The sequence below is a fragment of the Thunnus thynnus genome, chromosome 19, assembly GCF_963924715.1.
Source record: "Thunnus thynnus chromosome 19, fThuThy2.1, whole genome shotgun sequence".
Classification (NCBI taxonomy): Eukaryota; Metazoa; Chordata; class Actinopteri; order Scombriformes; family Scombridae; genus Thunnus; species Thunnus thynnus.
This window is the reverse complement of record NC_089535.1, coordinates 16567562-16586673: the sequence shown is the minus strand read 5'-3', so window position 1 is coordinate 16586673 and position 19112 is coordinate 16567562. Positions and strand designations below refer to the sequence as shown.

Genomic DNA, 19112 nt, shown 5'->3' with positions numbered 1-19112 from the left:
TTTGCTCCTTTTGTTCTCTTCTCTCTACAGGGCCTAACAGTTCAGCTGGCCTGGGCCATTAAATGGCGGCTACAGGCCAGAGTATGACCAGATAGAGTGCGCTGATGCGTACATGCACATCAGCGCACTCAGAGAAGAGATCACTTGCGGTTCCAGCATAGCCCATAACCCTGCTTAGTCAGGCACATTCTGTACAGTTGTGTGAAGTCCCTCACACCTCAACGCACTGTACATGGGGACCTATACTTGGGTGCCTCCATATTAAAACAAAAAAAAGGTGCGATATTGCATTTTAGACACCTTAACAAAAACCCACTCCATCTCCTATGAAATTGTCACCACACACAGGCTCATTGTTAAAGCCTCAAGGTTGCCGTGTGGCCAGTTTAACATCAGGATAATCCTCATAGATTTGTGCATGATTAGTTCCCAAAGACTATTTTGTCAAGTCACACATCCCCTGCTCATTTCAGGTCCAGTTTTAGATGGCATACTACACTGGCACAAAACAATAGCTCAACATTGCCGACTTATGCACTCTAATGCAGCAGCAGTATCTGCAGTCAACTGAGTACAGTATGTTTGGTTTCCTGAGATAGTACTTGGTGTTCCCCTGATCTAGATCCTAGCACAGTAGTGTGATTGGACACCAGGCATCCCACAGCACATTCCTATACTTAATATATATATACCAGTGCCAGAGACTTCAAGTCAGCATGCACAAAAATGATTGCCGTTCAGGGCAAAGAATTTGAGGGTCAGCTGTCGATCCTTTACAGATGAGGCTTGGTGTGACTTGGGTTCTTCACGCCTTATAAATCACTCAACCGCTGTCACTCCACTGCAGCCCCAATGAATGTAAAGTCAAAATCTACACAGAGACAGAATTATGATTCCTACCCACTTAAAATGTCCCACAAGTGTTGGTCAACTGGATTTAAGTTACATCCATATAAAGTCACTGTCAGTGCTTTTAGGCATCTCAGATACAAGGAACAGTTCCCTACATCTGCTGAATTCTGTCCATATTGCAAAGTTGCTTTACTTTATTTAACTTTTAGGTAAGGCTATGCTTCCAGTCTTCAGAGACATGTCACAGAGCCTGTTTCATATGCAGGTCTTTTTTGCATACCAGTCTATGTTTCAAAGTGCTGAGTGTCATAGTTACAGTACATTTTTGACCCCTCACACCAGCCTCAATTGATGAACTTCAATGCGTTTAGCTGGATGCCAATTTTCTGCCTGGGTTACCCTCTGAAAAACAAACACCCAGTGGCGTTGGTTGCTCTGGGGACACCAAACAGTCAGCAACATAAAACCGATGCTCACGTCATGGTATACATGACTTATTTTAACCTGAGCTATGGTCCTGAATCCAAATCTTAAGTGTCCTCAGAGGTTGCTGTTGTCGACTGGTACCATGGATAGATACTCTTTGTGAGGAGTGGATGTTGAGCTTACAGACCCCTTTAGTGCTGATACTTAATGCTATTGTCACGTAATACTCTTGGTAAGTGTTATGCTGGGTTGTAGACAAAAGTGAGGACAGATAACCAAAGGTTCCTTGCCAAGTGAGTCATAAACAACCACTGTAACATTCAACATTGTAATTGAGGTTGGTGGTGAGCTGCATGTATAGTAATGGAAAAAGGACAACAAACCATGTTATTGTGTTATGTAGACCATGGGATGCAGAGGTTTTGGGGAGGGGTTTGGAACGCAGCCGTGGTTAAATTCCATTTCCTGTGCAGTCCCATTCATCCCACTGCATGGCTGTGGTATAAACTCACCCCTTTGTGTGGGAGTATTTATCGGACAGCTAGACCGAAGCTAGTGTTGTTTTTTAATCCTTTCTTTTTATTTCGTAGGAAGTTGCTCACGAATGAGTCACGGTGACAAAGACTGTCCATGTGAATGCTGTCAGGCCCCTTTTCTTTGTCATTTTAGGATTGTCTTTTGTCCCCCTTTTTTTTTTTTTTTTTTTTCCTAAATTTACTGGAATTACTGCCCTGTAATGTCTAGCTGAACCACACCTGTTTCTCGATGTCTAGCTACATGTGAGCTGATGCACTCCAGTGAAGGACAGGGAGGCTCAGCTGTTACAGTCACCTTCTGGTTTTTCCTCTTATGTCTCTCCGTTCTGAAGGGAGTGAGCTTCCATTGCGTAACTAAATAAACATCAGTTAGGTGCTCTGCAGTCTCATGCTGCAGCGTGACTCAGTGGAGAGAGTGCACTGTGGACTCTGCCTTCAAATGAACACAGCGACCGAGACACTTATCGCTTAGCCTTGGCCCTCAATTTCCTTTTGTTTATCTTAAACTTCCCAAACAGTCCAAAACTAGTGGAAGTGTGTATGTTAATTATGCATGGCCAAGGTCACCTCGCCAGAAGTATTGTTGGAATTTTCAGCGGCTCTTGTTTTTGTTTTCTCTTAACCACACTGCTGACTTGCATCCTCTCTGTAAGACAAAGATGACTGCTTCCAAAGGGAAATTTATGTTGTTGCTTTCTGCCCGCACACACTGCATTACGTCTACCTCCGCTGCACCAGCTTTGCTGCAGTCTTGGCAGAAGGGTGCCCTTATTGCTACAGCAAACAGCCTCACTGAATGACTCCCCTTTCTTTCCCCTTTTCTCCCTAAGTAATGTCGCCTTTTAAGGATCTCTTTGTCCATGTGCAGTTGTTAGCTGGGCACTTGGGGGTCATGGTGACATCTTTGCTCTTTCACCTTTAGGTGTTACATAACTGTTCACATGTAGGGGGGTACACATAGTTTCCATATTTAACTAGGACGTGGCACAATGAAGCAATGCATTTACGCTTGTAATCTTCACAACTAGAGCCAAAAAATGGCACATATGACCAGATGTCTTTGAAGTTATTTCTATTGCCCTGAAGTTAATTTTCATTCATTGGGGCCATACATATTTTAAATGAAAGTACAAGTACCTCCTGAAATTTAATTATCCTGGTATGACCTCATTTTGACTTGTAAATACTATCTCTCACTACATTTAAATAGCTTCACAAAAACTCTCAATTGTACTTTTTGGTATTTCAGTCTATGCAATGTAACTTTCTGTGTTGTCCACTGAAGAAGATGGCACCCGCTGCCTTGTTTTTTAAAAACTGCCTTTCTCTATTTGCCTTTGTCTGATTTCTGCCTGTGGTACCTGCCGGTCCTTCAGTGCTGGGATTTGACAAGATCCCTTGGTGGGGCATCCTGCTCATCTCGTTGGGCTTCTCTGTGTTGACTGCCATCGTGGTCTGGTTTATTGTCTGCCCACGGCTCAAGAAGAAGATTGAACGTAAGTCACATTATGTTTTTGATTTAGGCAACCTGACAAATCAGTTTTCAAATCCCTGTCAACTGTTTAAGCTGACCATTGAGATGGTGGTTTCCTCACTTAAGCCACTGGACAAGTGAGAGATTTTTGCATTGCACATGTAACCTCAGCCTATTCATACTAAGGGCTCATATTAATCCTGTAAATGGAGCTTAGGGATAGTGTTATAATGGAGTCACACTAATGAAAATCATAAGAAAATATTGTCACCACTTTTGTTCTATAATCCTGGATTAAAGTAAAAAAAAAACAAACGACTACAATATGTTCATGAATACAGTACAGTGCTTTTATATTCAATGGTCTTTCCTAAAAGGTTTAGTCTTGCCTTCTTTGTTACTACATTAACAATCTATATGGGCAGATGACAGAATTGCTATATCTAACACTAGCTAGTGCACAAATGTGGTTCATTTGTGTTTAATGGTACAGTTCCAGGTAACCTTAAAAATTCAAAAATTTATCTTTTTAGCTTTCTCTACTTCTAGCAATGTTGATTAAACCTGGTAATTGTCTGCGAGGTACATCTGACTGCCTGGCTGCAAGGATATTTTACGTATTCTTTGAGTGATACTGACCTTAACTGTCCAGTGGAATCTCTTACAGTAACCGAGAGACAGCAGGCTCTCCTGACCAAGCATGATCTGTTTAGATCACCACCCACCCACCAGACAAGCAGCCTAATTGGGTCATAGTGATCCACTAATTGGTCTTTACCTCCTTGACTAAAATAAGCATAGGTTGCCTTAAGTGGTTGACATGGCATTTGCGGTGCATGTGTGGGGAAGAAGGCGGTGGTGACAGATTACTTCAGCTCTGGCCATGACTAGTTTGGATGATGCAACGTGGCCAACTGGCTGGAACACCCTTTGGATTATCACATAGAAAATATTGGCATTGAGTATCTGATTCACTTTAAAACCACAAACAAATGTCATGTGAGCCACATGCAGCGTTGAGTCTTATCGTCTTTCATAAGTTAAGCCGCTAGCGGTAGTGTAAATATGTTCCTTAAGGTGATAATCCATTTATCTCATCCTGTGAACACGGGTTTGCTTTTGAATAGAGGTAACGTTGCATCTCCAGGACAAAGGTTTTTTTGACACTGGTTATGCAATTCTTGACTCCCTACAGCTTAGGTTAAAAGGAAACACATGTCCTGTGCTAGTATTTCTCTGCTGAACTGTGTATATGTTTGGACATGACCCAAGCAATATCTCACTCCAACTCCTCCCCTACTAGGAGATATGAAGTCTTCCAGCCCCTCTGAGAGCCCCCTGATGGAGAAGAGGGAACTGAGAGAGGTCCACTGTCCAATCCTGAAACAGACTGCCAAGGAAACGTCTACGCCTACCACCCCAGCTGTCAATCAAAACCCCCCTGCACAGCCCCAGGCTGCCCCTGAGGAGCGCAGGGTGGCGTTCGACATTGGAGATTCTGACGACGGAGAAACTAATAAGGAACGCAAGGTGGCGTTTGACATTGGAGATTCTGATGACACGGACTACAACAATGCAAATGGTGGTAAGTATGACAAGAGACAGTACATTTATATGTATTTAAAATAATGTACTGACAGCTAAATGGTTTTGATGCAAACAGTTCAATATCCACCTTGCACTACAAACGGCCAGACAGAGGTTATTGTTATTTTCCAATTTAACTCTTCTGCTGCAAAGATAATTATAAAATAACACTTTTTGATCCCAACTGTAGATTTACAAAATTTGATTAATCTGTTACCCCTTTCTGCAGTGCCCAAACAGATTCAATCAAACAATCAGCACAGCAACGGCTCCACAAATACTCCCAATCAGGTCCAGTTCAACAGGCCAGCACAGATTCCCAGTAACGGTTACAGCCAGTACCACACTGTCCACAAGGACTCTGGCCTCTACAAAGACCTACTGCACAAGCTCCACCTGGCCAAGGTTGGTGACTGCATGGGTGAGGCGAGTGACCGACCTATCCGACGCAACAACAGCTACACCTCCTACACCATGGCCATCATCGGCATGCACGGAGACTTCAAACATAAAGAAGGGGAGTTCCGAGCCAGCGAAGATAGTGACAAGGCCCCTGGGTCAGGTGGTCAGGAAAGGAAGCGTGTGCGTATGGACAGTTACACCAGCTACTGCAATGCTGTGGCAGAGCACACAACTCCTGAAGGATTGGGAGAGGGCGATGTCGCACTAGAAATAGGGAAGGAGGATGCAGGTAGCAGCCAAAGCTCTCTGGATGATGATGGGCCTGAAGCCGACAAGCCAGAAGTCTCAACTCTCTTCCAGTTCCTCCAAATTCTCACCGCCTGCTTCGGATCCTTCGCCCATGGAGGAAACGACGTTAGGTATGTGCACTCCTTCCTGAAGGTCATGTTATTATCAGTCAACAGGCTGATAGGATGACACTATTATTCCGTGTTGTGGCTGACATCTTTACTTATCACAGTTCAACTCAATGTCAGTATCTTTGGCCACTATTTAAATAACCAAATTTTTTCCTCTGCAGTAATGCCATTGGACCATTGGTAGCTCTGTGGCTCGTTTACACAACCAACAGTGTGTCTTCAAATGAACCCACACCCATTTGGCTGCTGCTGTATGGAGGTGTGGGCATCTGTGCTGGTCTCTGGGTGTGGGGTCGCCGAGTGATCCAGACTATGGGCAGGGACCTTACCCCCATCACCCCCTCAAGGTACAGATTCTAGTCAGAAAACCACATCCTCCTCAGACATGACCAGTCCTTGAATGTAGCAGGCATACTCGTATACTCCTGAGACACATGAGTGTTGTTTTTGTTTCCCTGCAGTGGTTTCAGCATTGAACTGGCCTCAGCCCTAACTGTCGTGGTTGCCTCTAACATTGGCCTGCCTGTCTCCACCACCCACTGCAAGGTAAGCTAATACTGTGGTCTGGAAACTAGAGTGAGACACAGGGGAAGAGATTATTTAGTGTGAGGGAGGTTACAGTAAACAGGAACCCAGTCTAGTAGATGATCCAAATGTGGAGCAAGTTTCTTAATGAGATATTACATTTTTAGGAATGCAGACGGGTAATATAAAGTCACATTTAAGGGATAATGATAATGGGACTTATGTAACAACTGCTGTGTGTTTCCAGGTGGGCTCTGTGGTGGCAGTAGGATGGCTGCGCTCCAGGAAAGCAGTAGACTGGCGTCTGTTTAGAAACATCTTCATGGCATGGTTTGTTACTGTGCCCATCTCTGGTCTGATCAGTGCTGCCATCATGGCCATCTTCATCTATGGCATCCTGTGAGCCTTCGGCTGCGCCCCAAGCAGGGGAGGAAAAAGAAGCCGCTCCAGTGCGCACCAGAAGAGGAGTAAAGTTGGGAGGCCAAAATATATCGCTTACCTCAAGCCAACAACTTTGGAAGAAAAAGGAAAAAAAAATGAAATGTTTTGGAAGGACTTGTGATATGGGCCTGTGGTTCTTGGCTGCATCATTTTCAACCTAGAATTTGCTGTTTATTCCATTTGGGCCACATAACTTCCAGTGGGTAGATTGCATTTCTTTGTTCTGACTTGCTTTTTCATATCTCATTCTGTAAAGAGTATCTAAAAGCATCAACTGATTTTCTTTTTCTAATACTCATTCTTCCATTTTTTTTTTTTTACTTTGCAATTATGTATATACCACCATGCTGTTTTAATTTTGTTTTACAAGTTAGAAAGAAAAGAACAATTAAAATGCAGTATTAGCCTTTTCCAGATGTAACTCTCCAGTCATATCACATGCTGAAGGTAACATAGCTGCAAAAGCAGTATTTTAGGTGCAAAAAAACAAGGTTATTGGTGTGTATGTGTGTGATTTCCCCCCCACCCCCCCCCAATCCAAGTTTTTATTAATGAACTAACATTTAGCATCTGGCTTCTTAAATCTGCTAAACTGGGACATTTGTTTCCCCTCTCTGATATAGAACAAAATTGACAAGTGAAGAAAACGTAGGGAGGTTTGTGACTGTTTTCTACTAAACCCACAAATTATCTGATCACATTCACAGCCCTGCAAAGTAACTTACAAGGATAGAAGCACTAATTGTATACACTGGATGACCACCTGCAGATTAATGTCAAATACTGTACCAAAAGCATAAAGTCAGCACACTTGTGGCAGGAAATGCCAAAGTCCTCCTCGTTAAAGTCAACGGATTATCTGTCCGCTATCCCGTTCTTTCATCTGAATCTCGTGAGGCCCTACATTCTTTATCAGTGCAGAAGTTAACTGCCTGAAATAACTTTTGTTACTTGAATTTGAGAACTGTAACAACAGAATGTTGATTAATGCAAAAATGTGCTCAAGACCTTAAGTCTCCTGTTAAAACTTGATTGCATCATCCATGATGGTTAAATGCTTTAGTCCTGCTTCAGCCTTGTTTTTCTAGTTCACCTTGTATCAACTAGTGTGTTTTTTTTTTTTTTTTTTTTCTTGTCTGTGGAATTTGCACCTGCCTAGACAATTGGGTTGCTTTTGTTCCACCCCCCCTTTCTCCCTCAGCCTGAGAAGCTGAATAAGGTTGTAAGTGAGGAGGAGCAGGAACCTAAACCTGGAAGTTATCTAACCGGATGGTTTGGTGTTGAGCTGATCTGGTCTCTTTGTTTGAATGAGGGCAGACATATGTTGCATCCCACCGGTGTGTGGTCATTTGGTTGCAGTACTACATTTCAGACTTGTAGATGCTGTAGTTGCCTTAACTGTTTTATTTTCCCTTAGGTACCAAAGAAGATTTTTTTGTTTTGTTTTTTTTAATGCACATCAACATAATCCAGTCCACACTGATGGATGAAAAACAAATGAAAAATAAAAATGGGAAAATACCGGAGTTTTGTCACTCATTTGTAACAGAGGGAAATGTTATATACAATAATCACATATACAGTTTTGTTTTAATCATGAGTCAAAGTCCCAAAGAGCAGTTCTGAAATACATTAATCTTGTACACCAACATGATATATAACATGAAACAAAAGAGGACACTTGGGTTACACATATAGGTGGAATAGTTCCCTTTTTATTGACAGTAAGCTCAGTGCAGCTCAGGCACCGGGTGATGAGCGAGCGTTGGGATCCGCGTGCAGCTGCTGTGCTTTCTCACTCCAGTACATCTGTGATGCAGGGACAAAGACAGGATTCCTTTACGCTAGCTTTACATTGCAAACACCACAATTCAGTAGTTTTCCAGGCCTCTCGAAGCGACTGTATGAATCACGTCTCCTAGGCTTTTCTGATATATGACTCACTCCTCCTGCGCAGGTACTGATGAATGATGACTGCGCCAGTGTTTCAGTTCACTGCTGTAAAGCAGAGTGAGGCCTACTCTATCCCTAGAGGATTAGGATTTACTACTACAGGTTGAATTTTCCCTTTTTAAACTAGTACATTAAGGTTTTCCAACTATAGAGAATCATAATCTGTCACTGCATCAACAACCTTGCCACAGGATCAATTTAAAGATAATCCCTTTCTGCATCTTTTAGGGCAGGAACAGTGCATCCTTGGTCCCAAAATAACCAGAAGCAGATGATACAGTATAAATCAAGTACTATAAGCACCAGGGGACAGAGATCTCAGAGTGCCCTGGATTTTTGTCCTAGATTTGCTCACATACAACGAGGACTGTGTTCAAATAAACAATCCTAGCAGCTTATTTTTGAGGTCAAGTAGTAAACTTGAGATTTTGTCATTTCTGTGGTGACTGGAATATTTCTCCAGAGCGATTTGTTTTGACTGCTGTTTAAATTAAGCCTGAAAAACATCACATCTAGATAGTTTTTTTTTTTTTTTTTAACAAGCTGCTTGGTTGTAAAATTGTAATTGCCCTTGAGACATTTAACTGTTGTGTTCTAAACCCAGCCCATAAAGGTTTTTTGAAACTATTTAAAACTAACTGAGACCAGCTCTGACTGGCTCTTGTTTTTCACTATCTGGTTCATTACACAACCTACAATTTAACTTTCACCGGCCTCGCTCAAAACAGTACACCACACATCTTGCCTGAGCAGGTAGTGTGAGTTGGCCTGAAAAAATGTTAAGAGCTCAAATCATTTGGTAATACTGCACACTAGTAAACAGATGTACAGATATTTGACTGTGTGTCACACATGACTAATGTCTGCTTTTAGCGAGTTTTCACCTTTTTCCTTGGTTGAATCCTTACTGAGTTCCTCTGCAGAAAAGAAATGAGAAAAAAAGAGGATGTTACAGCACATGGTTATAGTGTGAGACTCATGAGTAAAGTGAGTTTTCAGTGGCCATTTTATTGATCTTACCCAAATTGCTCACAGTCTCTGTAACTGCTTCATGGTTCTCTGGAAAGACATTAAAATGTACTTTGACTGCGGTTCATAAATCCAGTTTGACTGACCTCATTGTCTTTCATAGTTTATAAAATACAACTAAAAGCATAAATTATAAGTTCATGAATATGTGCATAACTAAAGAAAAAGTTCATACAGTATAATTTAAAGCTCATAATGTGGTGTTTGTTTTACTACATAACTGCTAGTTGAAGTATTTCAGTGTAGATCTACAACACTTACCCCGCCTCTGTCTCCCTGTCAAAAATAACAGAAATGATCATTGCTGAATGACAATAAACTAAAATTAAAGTTTAAATCTCAGTGTGAAGTGTAACCTGCTCACCATCTGCTTCCTCAGAGGACTCTGTGGAGGAGGACTCTGTAGAGAACATGTCACAAGGTTGTGGTATTTTACATAATTTTGAAATCTGGTCTTGCAATCTAGTTGTTTAAAACTGTCCAGTTATTGCCACCTACAGGTTGATATTTGAACAGTAAAACCTCTTCTTACCCTCATGAGCTGCTACGTCAGAGTTCCCGCCTCCCTCTGCTGGAGGAGGATTTCATAGTTATGTAATTTTGAATCTCAGGTAAAGAAGGGTCACATGTTGTCTGTCTAAGCTAGCAGGTTGTTTTTACACACCTGTGTTGTCATCCTCAGCTTCGATACGCTCCTCCACTGTTGAAAACGTTTGATTGAGTGATTCTGACATTTTACACATGATCAATATGTAATCTGTACTAGCTGTAACTTACCAGAGTCATCTTGAGCAGCCTCTGTATGGACAAGATTTGAAAGACTGCATTAGCAGCTGAACCTGGATCAGCCATTATTAGTTTTAAATTAAGTTAAAGGTCTTATAGTTGCCCTCACCAAGGTAGCGTCCATCTTCATTCTGCTCCTCTGTAACTGATTGGTGATGAGACAGAAAAACATTTTAAATTCTGTACCCGACACAATTAGATGAAAGGTATGTTTGTTCCTGAAGTCACCTCATTTTAGTCTACGGTCATCGACCTGGACTTTGGTCACTGTGTTAGAAACTTACCATTCATCTGGGCGGCTTCACTCTTTTGAGCAGCCTCAAACTCCATCTGATCTGATGGGACAAATTGATAAAATTACGCACAACAACAATTCCTGTAATTCTGGTGAAGAAACATTACACAGAAATACACGAATAAAGAAAACAAACAAATAAATGATTAAATTGAATCGTTGTAAAAAGCATCTCTGAGACACTTGGTGGCTTTAACACACTCATGAGCCAGCATAGATTTTATTTTATGCAATATATATTATATCATTTAATTATTTTAATTTCTTGTGTCATTATAAAACAATTAAAAAGCTTCCACTCTGGAAAACACAAAAGTGAATTTCAGGCAATCAACTGGATTAATGCACTGTACCTATTTTTTGCAGTTCAGCTAGCCCATCTGCAAGAAAAGAAAAGAAGTTCCCATGCAAGTCATCACCCTTAACATTATTATGACTATTGTTCATCACTGTTATTAATAAATAACAATAATTTCTCACCGTACGGAGCAACTTTTTCCTCTTTTTCTGCCGATTCCAGAGATGCAGAGAGAGCTAGAAGTCATCGCAAATACATCAGTCTCAGCCTCCATCGATGTGGATCACCACATTTTCATTTATAATAATTTTCTAATTCCATTAAAACCATGAACAGAACAATTTACTCTTCTTACCAGACTGAAACACTGCCACAGCGAGGAAAACAAACAGCGGCACTAGAAATCTCATCTTGGCTCCTGGTCTGGATGTGGAAGGATTTCGGCGTCACTCTGAACTCTTGTGTTGTGTTGTTGTCAGTTTGCAGCCTCTTATATCTTCAGTCACATCACATGTTTCGCATGGACAGGCGGCTCTGGTACCATTGTCCCTCCCTACCTGAGAGGACAGCTGGGTGGCACATCACCACACAGACGTATCCTTATTCAGGCCATCAATGCCACCCATTGTTGGCTCTGCTGTCACACGGGCCTTTATTTGGGATGTTACTTGTGTCTGTGGGAGCAAGTGGGACTCCATGCATCCCAAACTGAAAACAATGTTCATTTCCTTTTAAGGATGGAAATGGTGATTTCACTGTGTACCCTTGGCCTGTGAATGATGGGTCACAATGTAGCTCAGTGAGACAATTCTTCATTTAATCGCACAGATCAAAGAGATCCTGATATCACTTTTGAATTGCAAATAGCTGCAGCTATTTAACATTTTAGTCTGTCTCCTCAGTCCTGAATCTGTCAAAACATGAGAAAAAACTGAAGTTTAGATGATTATTGTGTAAATGTGAAACAAGATCAGAACAGTTGTGTAAGAGATGTTGTTATTTTGAAACCAAAATGGTCATTATGGCTATCGCAAACTTCTTCAATTTACTTCCTAAAAAGTGAGATTTACAGTATATGAGTGCAGTATGTTTTGAGAAGTGATTCAAATGTAATTTAATCAGGCTTTTCGTAAATAAAAGAACAAAACAGACAAGATCTCATCACTTTATTGTGATTGTAAACATTTTCAAAAGATACAAGTATCATCTGGGAGGTTTCAGTATTGTTTGAAATCAAATTAAATCTATAATGAAACTGTTTTATTTGTTAAAAAAAAGTCTTGCTGTTTTTGTGCAGAGGGAGCCAGTATCTCTCCTCTTATTGTTCTTTTGGCATTTGCAAGGGACTCGTATCAATTAAAGTGCACTATTAATATGCTACAGTAAGTCCTGACACACACTCAACTGGAGGACTAAAAATCTAAAAAAAAAAAAAAAAAAAAAAAAAAAACACCTCTAAAAGTGCCTCAGAAACTATTAGCAAACTGCAGATTTCTTCCCAAAATGATTGACGAACATGAGAGTGGTTTAGGTAGGAACAGTATTTTCAAACAACATCACATCTGGTAAAATGTCAGATCCAATAAATCAGAAGTACTGAATACTTTAAAACAGTCTTCCCCATCAACAAAATACAGAAATGCATCAATCTCATCCCAGCTGGATCGTGGTGTTCAGACTGATAGCAATGCTCAGTGACACAGGAAGATCTAAAGGACAAATGATTTATAAAAATACAGGGAGAATAATCATTTAATAAAGACATAAGATCAATACTTTGATATTAATTAATTTAAGCACAATCATAGTGTTTACATGTTATCATTATCAGTGACTATCAGTGATTAGACTCTCCAATCATGGTCTAAAATATATTTAAAGTTAAAAAATAAAATTGGACTTGTTAATGCTTTTTTAAGTGACATCAATAACATCCAATTTACTAAGAAATCTTCATGGTGGCACAACTCTCTTGCTGACAGCTGCCTGTACTCACTAACGACATATACAGTAGTCTGTTGAGGAGGTAGAGAGACTCATTGGAATCATCGGAAGACAAAGGGACATCTTTACATTAGCGAATACAACGCAAGAAGTTGGCCAAAGGGTGACGATGGTTGGTCTGTGTGGCACCAACAAGCTGGTTTCTTATAGGTTAGCTGTACTGTGTTCATAACAGCAGCAATGCACATTAAGGGGGGGGAAAAAAACTGGACACTTAAACAGACAAAGGAACACTTATGTGTCTACCCTGCAGTGCAGCGTGGTTCACAGTGATAACAAAATTCAGCACAGGACAATGTTGTTCCACCTTTTCATGTGATTTGTGCTGCTGTTGCTGGTGATGCTTTCAGGTTTCAGTACTGAGAATGATGGCCTGTGGCTACAGTTATGGTAATTAAAGGATAATTCATCTTTATTGCAACAAAGGGTCTTATTTTCATAGTTGCGTCCAGTTTACTGCTGAGATCTGAAAATGCAGGTCCATGTTGTAAACACCACCAGCAAATTGTACCCGGAGGATTGCAGCAAGAAAAACCTGTATCAATGTTTATTTGGACACCTGACTATTGTTTTTTTTTTTAACAGACTTGAAAAATGGTGACGCTATCCTTTAACAGACGACTTCCTAATTCAACTTTTACCTGCATACAGTTATCCTGCGCCATGAAGGAGTATTACCGACACTCACTTTTGATTTTTCAATATAAAGTGATAAATAGTCTGGCAAAACAATTGTCTTACTTACAACCTGATCTCAACTCTTGTACTTCTTGCTCCATTTGACTTTCTTGTAGTGATGTCACCGAGATCCCAGATCTCAGCGTTTACTTTTGTGAACACAATGTACTGGATAAAAATGATGGTCAAAACTGCAAAAATAAGACCCAAGTTGTAATGAAACTGAATTATTCTTTAGGTTTATAGAGGGCACAGCACCCCAGATACCTGATGAAAGTGTTGGGATTTGCCCCGACAGGAGTGTTACAGTTACAGTGCAGCCTGTGTGTAACTGTGTGGGTGTATACATGATAGTATTTTATTGCTTTTGGTTCTCTTCTCAAGTAGTTTTCCCTCCTCAGAGTTCCCCTCTTAGGCGGGTGTGCAGGTCCTCTTGGTCGATCTTGCGGACTTGGCTGTGCCAGCGGTGATGTGCCAGCAGGGCCACGTTCCTGGCGGAGATGGCGCTCATCTCCATGGCGCTCGCTGCCCACTCCACAGCGTTGAGGTAGTACAGCCGGTTGTGCAGGATGAAGGGAGGGGTCTTGCGGTGTGGCGGGCGGTAAGCGGGATAAGCCAGCCACTTAGTCTCTGACACTGAATCCCAGGAGAGGAACATACTGTGCAGCTGCTCCTGGGACAGCGGCTGGGAAGAGAACACCTTCCAGACTTTGGTCTGGCTGGCGGGGGGTCGCTTGTAATTCGGAGGGATGTGCACAGGGTCGAGAGAGCTAAGGCTGTTGATGAAAGAGCCCTTTGAGTCCGTGGTGAGGACATCAGACACCATGAACTGTGAGGCCGGCTCTGTGGTCCCGAGGTAGGACATGTTAAGCATGCCATGGACCAGAGTGGAGACCGTCTGGTGGTAGCGCCCAGGGTAGTGAGACGGGATTGGAGGGGAAAAGCCTGAGAAGGTGATGTCAGACTTTCCCAGGTGAAGTGGCGTTGCTATTACCACTATGTCATACAGAGAGTGCGCTGAGCCTGAGTCTCCAACATAATTGACCTCGTAGAAGCTGGTTGTGGTGCCTGAAAATGGGAGGCAGAGGAAGTTAAGATGAAATGTTTGAAAAGAAAAAAAAAAGACTGAAAAAGTGTGAACACGCATGTGAGATAAATAGTACCTGTCTTGGATGGGCGAACTTTGACTGAAATGGAAGTCACTCTGGCTGGGATGAGCTCACTCTTGCTGTGGTACAGCAGTCCTGAGCACACTCTCTTATTGCCTCCATCCACTGCCCACAGGCCTGAATCTGCCCCCGCTAATGACACAGCCCCTACACAACAAGACAAACATGTCAACTCTATTTTACACCTTTCAACAAAAAACCTTGTATTATCATATATGTGATGAACCAATAAAAAACTCTTACATTGAGAAACATACCCACAAAGCCATTGATGCGGACACTTTGGCCGTAGTTGACACGAGTGATTGGTGCAACGATATCGTTGAGGAAGATCTGTGAAAATCCTTCGCCCATCATGGTTTCCTCCAGGGTTTGATTCATCAGGGTCAGAAAACTATCGCCACCCATGGCATGCAGGAGCCTCTCCACACTGGAGAACGAATACCCATACTGCTGATACTGGTAGATCCTGGGAATAAAAGGATTTACATCGTCATAAAGACAACAGGGAGCATCAGTTATGTTATGATATTCCTAGATTTTATGGCAAAAGGGTAAGATGTAGGTATTGTTGGTTTAAATTTATAGCACATCAGAAAATAAACTCTCACCTCATAAATTTGTCCAAAACGCTCTCCACCCACATGTGCATTCGAAGAAAGCTGAACCCGTATCGCCAGAGCATGCGCAAGAAATTTACAATAAACCAATCACTCTCTTCAAATGTGAGCTCCTTTCCATCAAATATTGCCATTTTAGAAGGGACGTCTTTCCTCGGAGGAATACCTGAAAAAACACAGCAACACAGGCTGGATTCAAGTTTCAAAAACGTACTAATTATGATTTCAACTACTCGTGTATTTGTGCTGTTTAATTTAGGAAACGGCGACGTTACCTAATCTCTCAATAAATTCCTTCATGTGTAGATTCAGAGGATGGATCACGGAGCCTCCCGTCTCATATTCATAATCCCCAATCTTCACTGTCGCTAATCGCCCGCCAACTTCACCAGGTTCAAACACATCAATCTTCACTCCGGCTCCAAACTCCTTCCTCAGGTAATATGCTGTGGCTGAGCCACCAATGCCCGCTCCAACCACAGCTTTGAAAAAAGAAGTAATGACAACAGAGTAAACCAACTTTGCGACAGGCTTATCTCGTTCTCTGGAGGTTATTTTATGCATTCAGGAGTAAATATCAATCCACACTGTCTGCTAAAGCCTAACTCACAGCTTCATTCCTCCTCCTTTCCTACCAGTAAGGAACATGGAAGCACACAATATGGCTCATGTCACATCATTTTGTATTTTAACTGTGATGCCTTCACTTGATAAATAAATACAGTGTGACTAAATATACATTTAGAGCTGCAACAATTGGTCAAATAATCAATTAGTTGATCGACAGAAAAATAAATCACCAACTGTTTTGGTAATCAATTAATCACTGAGTAATTTTTCAAGAAAAAAAATGCTAAAATTCTGTGGTTCCAGCTTCTTAAGTGTGAATATTTTCTGGTTTCCTTAATCCTTTATCATAGTAAACTGAACATCTTTGGGTTGTAGACTCTTGTTTGGGACAAACAGAGGACATTTTAGGTTGCATCTTGGGCAACAATGATCAAGATTTTTCACCATTTTCTGACATTTTCTGGACCAAATGACTAATAAATTAATCAAGAAAATAATTGACAGACTCATCGATAATGAAAATATTGAGTAGTTGCAGTGCTATACACTGTAGTAAAAACTGTATATCTTACACTGGATGAGGACGTGTCTTAATGTCCCTGAGTTTCCACACTCACATTTGTCATACGGGCATTTCCCAATCACAGCCCACAACGCCCAAGCCTCAACCTGGTTATTCATAAATTAATTTCCATTTAACTCGCAAGTTTATTTTTTCTGAGACACGTAAATGAGTCCTGTTACACATACTGTCTTCTCTTAAGCTGTTCTTTCTTCTTTTTAAATCTGTAAGAGGACTTATGTCAGAAAGTCTTCAGTTAAATCATTGGTAAAGATATCAGACTCCAGTCTGATATTTTATAGATCAAACCAAGAAAAAAAATCACATCAAATTATTGGTGATTTCTCATTTTGACTGATTTTTGAATTTGACTGAATTTGACAAATTTCCCTCTGGGAGGCACTACAGGATGCCCATCACCAGTTTAGGGGATATTTTATTGCAAATGCCATTTCCCTGTTAAACTCACATATTATTGAGAGTGCCAACAGATAGCAATTTATGCAAATTATAATTATGTCTTTGGTAAATTTTTGTAATTAATTAAAAAGTGATTAATTTGTGTGTGTGTGTTTTTTTTTATTTTTACTTGACTTCTTTTGTCAATAATAATGTCTTATGGGTGATGTCACAGTGAGGTCTCTGCCACAGAAATATAATATGAAATCAACCTCTCCATCTTAAACATCCTGGGGAGGATAATGCTTGTCTATCCTCCACTGAAGCAGATTTTAGAAGCAACAGAATGAATAAAGGAGTAACACTAGTTGCAGTAAGGAGTGACTGATTTGTTTTTGTTTTCAGATGCACCGTGGTACTGGCTTACCTATCTTTTTGGGCTGATCCTGCAGCCCTGGAGCTGAGGCTAGACTTCTCCTTCCAGTGTGCCAAAGCCCCAGGAGCAGCAGCGCTCTCAGTGACAGGCCTCGTAGACTCATTGTGGGCATTTAGTGCTCTGCACTCAGGAGCATCTGTACAGGAGGAATAAACATGAGCTACCATATCAGCCAGTAACTTCAAGTCAATTGTCTCTATCAGTCTGTGGTCAAAGGTTAAACTCAGAGGAGTTCAGGCTCACGCAAAGAATAATGATTTAAAAAAAATCAAGAACAAGTGTAACATAATTAAGTGTTGGTCTCAGCTGTACAATATCATGTCTGTCTAATATTTAACACTTGAAACGAGAAAGAGTGCAGAGGTAAAGAGTGCATAGTGTGGACTCACTATTTCAAAAGTGACTACAAGCGGTCTGCTGATCCAGAAGTAGCTTTCACAAAGTTGTCTTCACCGTAACACTTCAAGCTAACTTTACAGCTCGTTAAAACTTCCCCCTGTCTGCTTAAACATAAAACTAAACCGTTAACAAAAGCCACGATAAGACTAGAAAACTAACTAAACTTGTTAACAGTTGAGTCACGCCGGAGTGCCGTGTACGCATGCGTGCACCTCGCTAAATATTAAGACACACTTCCGGGCAGCCACATTTTTTTCCCCTAGGACGGTGAGGTCATGTTCCGCCCTACTTTGCCTCTGATTGGCTATTACTTGTTGCCTTCGTTGTTTGGGTTGGTTAGGTGTAGAAATGAGGAGTGTTATTGGTTAAGATTAAGGTAAAAATGTCACGATAAGCCAATCACAGGCAGAATAGGGTGGGTCATGACTTCGCCATCCTAGGAAAAAAATATCGCTTCCGGGCACGCTTCTGCTTCTTCTTCTTTGGATTTGTCGGACAAGACGCTAAAATGGCGTATTGCTGCCCTCTACTGTTTATTATTGATGCTCCTTTTGACAGTTATTTATATTTTGTTATATATTACAATACTGTACAGATATTCCAGCAGTTTCTTCTTTTTAGTCCAGTTATCCAAGTTGAGTAAAGTGTGCAGAGTAAAAACTGTATATCGTGCACTGGATGAGGATGTGTTTTACTGTCTCTGAGTTTCCACATTCACATTTGTCATCTGGGCGTTTCCCAATCAGAGTCCACAACGCCAAAGCCTCAAATGGTTATGACAACTGAATCTTTTCTTTTGCAGGCAAAATGATTTTTTTATTTATGTTTTTTCCATCGTTTTCTGTATTGTAAAGTTAGACCTCCCCTTCTTTTCTTTTCTCTATGTATCCTGTAATTTACTAATTCCTTGTAAACCTGCATAACTTAGATATATTAACTGTTTATTGTTTTGTCAGCAAAGATGACAAATAGCCATAATGAGAAATGATATAGAACAAACAGCCAGTCACACAAATAGCAATAGAAACAATGACAGAGATATCCAAATAGGTCCAAAGTTAAAGATCCCCTCCAGATACATTTCAAGATATATAATATTCTTTGAATAATAATTTGTATCTGATATGGTTTTCCCACAAAAAAGTTCTTAAAGTCTTAAACTGAGATTTAAGTGAGTAAATGCGAAGAGTGTCAAACTCCGCACATACATCAGTAGTAGTAGTAGTAGTAGTAGTAGTAGTATTGCATTATT

At 40.9% G+C, this 19112-nt stretch overlaps 3 protein-coding genes across 6 annotated transcripts in view; 1 reads left to right on the top strand and 2 right to left on the bottom strand.

Annotated features, from left to right (window-relative positions):
- The window catches only part of slc20a1b (solute carrier family 20 member 1b), an 11812-nt gene extending 3629 nt beyond the window's left edge, over positions 1-8183 (top strand). The window contains exons 5-12 of the mRNA XM_067573470.1: positions 208-228; positions 1925-1974; positions 3179-3310; positions 4592-4873; positions 5105-5696; positions 5858-6043; positions 6158-6242; positions 6469-8183. Coding sequence (XP_067429571.1) covers positions 208-228; positions 1925-1974; positions 3179-3310; positions 4592-4873; positions 5105-5696; positions 5858-6043; positions 6158-6242; positions 6469-6624 — 1504 coding nt within the window. The 3' untranslated portion in view covers positions 6625-8183. The remainder of the gene's footprint in view (positions 1-207; positions 229-1924; positions 1975-3178; positions 3311-4591; positions 4874-5104; positions 5697-5857; positions 6044-6157; positions 6243-6468) is intronic.
- A 174-nt stretch (positions 8184-8357) lies between these two features.
- Positions 8358-11512, bottom strand: si:dkey-200l5.4 (uncharacterized protein LOC795026 homolog). 4 transcript variants are annotated; one of them, XM_067573465.1, is made up of 13 exons: positions 11379-11512; positions 11206-11259; positions 11079-11105; positions 10715-10765; positions 10540-10575; positions 10422-10442; positions 10309-10344; positions 10177-10215; positions 10009-10044; positions 9906-9920; positions 9636-9674; positions 9500-9532; positions 8358-8471 (listed from the first exon to the last, which is right to left on the bottom strand). In XM_067573465.1, the coding sequence occupies exons 1-13, from the start codon at positions 11431-11433 to the stop codon at positions 8458-8460; spliced, it is 456 nt and encodes a 151-aa protein (XP_067429566.1). In that variant the 5' UTR covers positions 11434-11512; the 3' UTR covers positions 8358-8457. The 4 variants fall into 4 exon arrangements, with proteins under 4 accessions (XP_067429566.1, XP_067429568.1, XP_067429569.1 ...); XM_067573467.1 differs by having other exon boundaries at positions 10177-10212; XM_067573468.1 differs by lacking the exon at positions 9906-9920.
- A 662-nt stretch (positions 11513-12174) lies between these two features.
- pcyox1 (prenylcysteine oxidase 1) lies at positions 12175-18085 on the bottom strand. The gene is made up of 7 exons (XM_067574408.1): positions 17851-18085; positions 17453-17597; positions 15770-15976; positions 15486-15660; positions 15132-15343; positions 14869-15021; positions 12175-14773 (listed from the first exon to the last, which is right to left on the bottom strand). The coding sequence occupies exons 2-7, from the start codon at positions 17571-17573 to the stop codon at positions 14103-14105; spliced, it is 1539 nt and encodes a 512-aa protein (XP_067430509.1). The 5' UTR covers positions 17574-17597; positions 17851-18085; the 3' UTR covers positions 12175-14102.
- Between the last annotated feature and the right edge of the window lie 1027 nt (positions 18086-19112).